This window comes from Triticum dicoccoides, chromosome 3A (assembly GCF_002162155.2).
Source record: "Triticum dicoccoides isolate Atlit2015 ecotype Zavitan chromosome 3A, WEW_v2.0, whole genome shotgun sequence".
Taxonomy (NCBI): domain Eukaryota; kingdom Viridiplantae; phylum Streptophyta; class Magnoliopsida; order Poales; family Poaceae; genus Triticum; species Triticum dicoccoides.
In genome coordinates, this window is record NC_041384.1 from 698,900,677 (window position 1) to 698,903,463 (window position 2,787).

At 45.5% G+C, this 2,787-nt stretch overlaps 1 protein-coding gene across 1 annotated transcript in view; it reads right to left on the reverse strand.

Annotated features, from left to right (window-relative positions):
* LOC119272961 (putative respiratory burst oxidase homolog protein J) overlaps positions 1 to 2,148 on the reverse strand; it is a 25,079-nt gene extending 22,931 nt beyond the window's left edge. Inside the window, exons 1-2 of the mRNA XM_037554295.1 lie at positions 1,905 to 2,148; positions 1,147 to 1,348 (exon numbers count right to left, since the gene is read on the reverse strand). Of these exons, the coding sequence (XP_037410192.1) occupies positions 1,147 to 1,348; positions 1,905 to 2,148 (446 nt within the window). The remainder of the gene's footprint in view (positions 1 to 1,146; positions 1,349 to 1,904) is intronic.
* Positions 2,149 to 2,787: the final 639 nt, after the last annotated feature.

A 2,787-nucleotide genomic window follows, 5' to 3' on the forward strand; every position in this document is an offset into this window, starting at 1 on the left:
GGCTGCAACACACATCTCTGTTGTTGGACACTGTCGAGGAGATAGCATTGCCCAAGCCACCGCTACATCACCGCTCTGCCGCGAGCGCCACCTCGTACCGTGGTGTTAGGCTAAGTGAGTCAGACGTTGCAAAAACCACTTGCAAGTGGCGGCTTAGGTGGCTCGGCATCTTCAAGATGCCCAAGCTTGCCGCACACGTGTACAACAAAGTTGCATGGAGGCTCGGCGGTAGCCGGGCCGAGCTGAACTTCTCCGACATGGTCTTAGCCTAGGAGGCACAATTCCGCTCCCATGAGATTTGCATTGTCTCCCACGATGAGGAGAAAGCACACCGCCGTGTCGAGGCCTAACAAAGTGCCTAGGAGAAGGGTAGGGTTTACATGGAGAGGTTTGCCTCGACAAATCCGCACCTCGTCGAGGCGGAGCTTCAATTCTTCGCCGAGAAGGAGAAGGCTAAGCCAAAGGAGGAGGAAGAGATGGATCACAAACCCTCATGTTTAATTATGTTGTTTCAAATGCTTAATGGACGTAGAACTAGAGTTTGAAATTCCAAAATGTGAAATGAATTATGTTCAAATGATGATTTTTAGGGCACCACTTTACATCTCACCTATTAAAGCAACAGCCGTCTCGGTGGCGTAAAATTTTCTCCCTCCTGCCCTATATGGGTTTTTACATCACCAATTTTTTCATCACCTGTTGGAGATGCTCTTAAGCAAGTGGGTCCTCATCCGATTAGCAAGCACATGCACCGTGGCGCTCCGGTGCATCAAAGTTAGTTGGTGGTAAACCAAAGAGGGCTATACTTTTTGCCAAATATTTGGACTTGGAATGGCTACGATCCAAACAATAATGGCTTACTGAAATTTCGATCATACCCATGCATCGGTGATGCCAACATTTTGATGTCTAGTTGTGGCTCAAATAAAACATACCCTAAGACTCCATCTTCAACCGCCAGCCCACGAAACCTACCCGGTGCCCGTATCTGTTGGTTCGGACCCCAAAACGCGCGCCCCATGGCAGGTATATGCTGCTAAAGATTTAGGGTTTCTTCGCATGCAGTCCAATTAGCGACTAAAGTTTTCCCTCCCGAGTAGGTGAGACTGAGAAGCAAGGCAGGATGACGGCGGGCGAGTGGCTCACCTGGACAGGGTGGGAATCTCGACGGAGGAGAGCGCCCGCGTGGCCGCTTCACCGCCGGAGTAGAGGATGTCGAGGAGGAGCGCCTCTGCTTCGCCACCGGAGGAGGACAGGAGGATGTCGAGGAGGAGCGAGACCGAGTACACATCGCCGGAGGAGAGGATATCGACGAGGAGCGAGTCCGCATCGCCGGTTGAGGTTTGCGCTTGCGGCCGTGTGTGAATTTTATGGAGTCGGTTAGGTTTAGTAGAGAATGGATCAGTGCTTCGCGAACCTTTTTTTTTTTTGAGAACCTACGTGCACGCAGCCTTTTTTTAAGATGACCTTAACTGGCAGAAATTCTGGCATTTTGTTAAATGGCTCTTTGAATTGCAGGAATATGGAAACGTAGGCATAGTAAAAAAACATAGAATGAAGATGGCAATGGGTACCCGGAACCTGCGAACTGGACTTGTAAAAACTCTATTATTAGGGTAAGTATAAGAAATACAAACTCCCATGACATGTAAATGAAAAAGCAATTATACCCACGGGGGTATAGTTGGTTAGAGCACGTGATACAATATTCGTACCCGCATACTCATATAGTACTTGGCTGCATGCATTAGTATGACATGTAGGATCATGCTGTCATCGAGTAATTAACTACTCCCTCGGCCCAAAATAAGATACTTATTATGGAACAAAGGGAGTATAAAAGAAACCTAGAGGCAATTTAATCGGTCACTTCTATCCTATGATATTCTTGTCGCCAGCCCAACTCCTATCCTCCCACTTGTCTTTCCCTCCTTGATCATCCCCGCCCTCCTGATCCCGGCGCCAGTATGTCCATCCGACTATGTCGACTGTCACCTGCAACCTTGCACCATGGGTTGCCATCGCCTGCCACCCTCCACTAGGATCACGCCCGCCACCATTCCCATAGTCCCGCCTTAGTGCCTGCACGGCTGCAACTCCTTCACCACCACAAGACAGCCACATCGCCTTGTCCCAGCCACCTTCCATGCTCTAGTCGATAAGGACAATATACTGTTATAGTTGGTGACGTAGGTGTCGCTGTTGTATTCACCATCCACAACTAACAAGGTCCTCCCTATCGGAAATGTGAATTGGGTGAAGCCATGATCATTTTTGAAAATCAAGAACATTTTGGAAATTCAAGAACATTTTTTGCAACTCAGGCAACCACCTATAAAATGTAGAAACATTTTTTCAAATCCATTTTTTTGAAATTCAGAAACATTTTGAAAGAGCATGAATGTTTTTTGAAAATCGTGAACAGTTTTAATTTTTAAATATTTTTTAAAACTAATCAATGCTTTTTAAAATTTGCAAATATTTTTATATTTTGAACTATTTTCTAAATTTTCGACTAATATTAAATTATTACTTTTTCTAAAATTTCTGCAGTACTAGTGTTTTTTATGGTTTTGGTGAAAATACCCAGCCCCAAGTTTTTTTTGATGGGAAATACCCAGCCCCAAGTAAATGACCGAATGGGCCGACACAATACGTGCCTGAGGCTTGATAGAGGAAATACCCAGCCCCAAGTAAGATGTTCTTAAAATTGTAAAGAAGAATAAAAAAATTAAGAAAGGAAAGAAAATGAAAAAAAGGTGGACCTATGTGGGCCCACCCAATGTA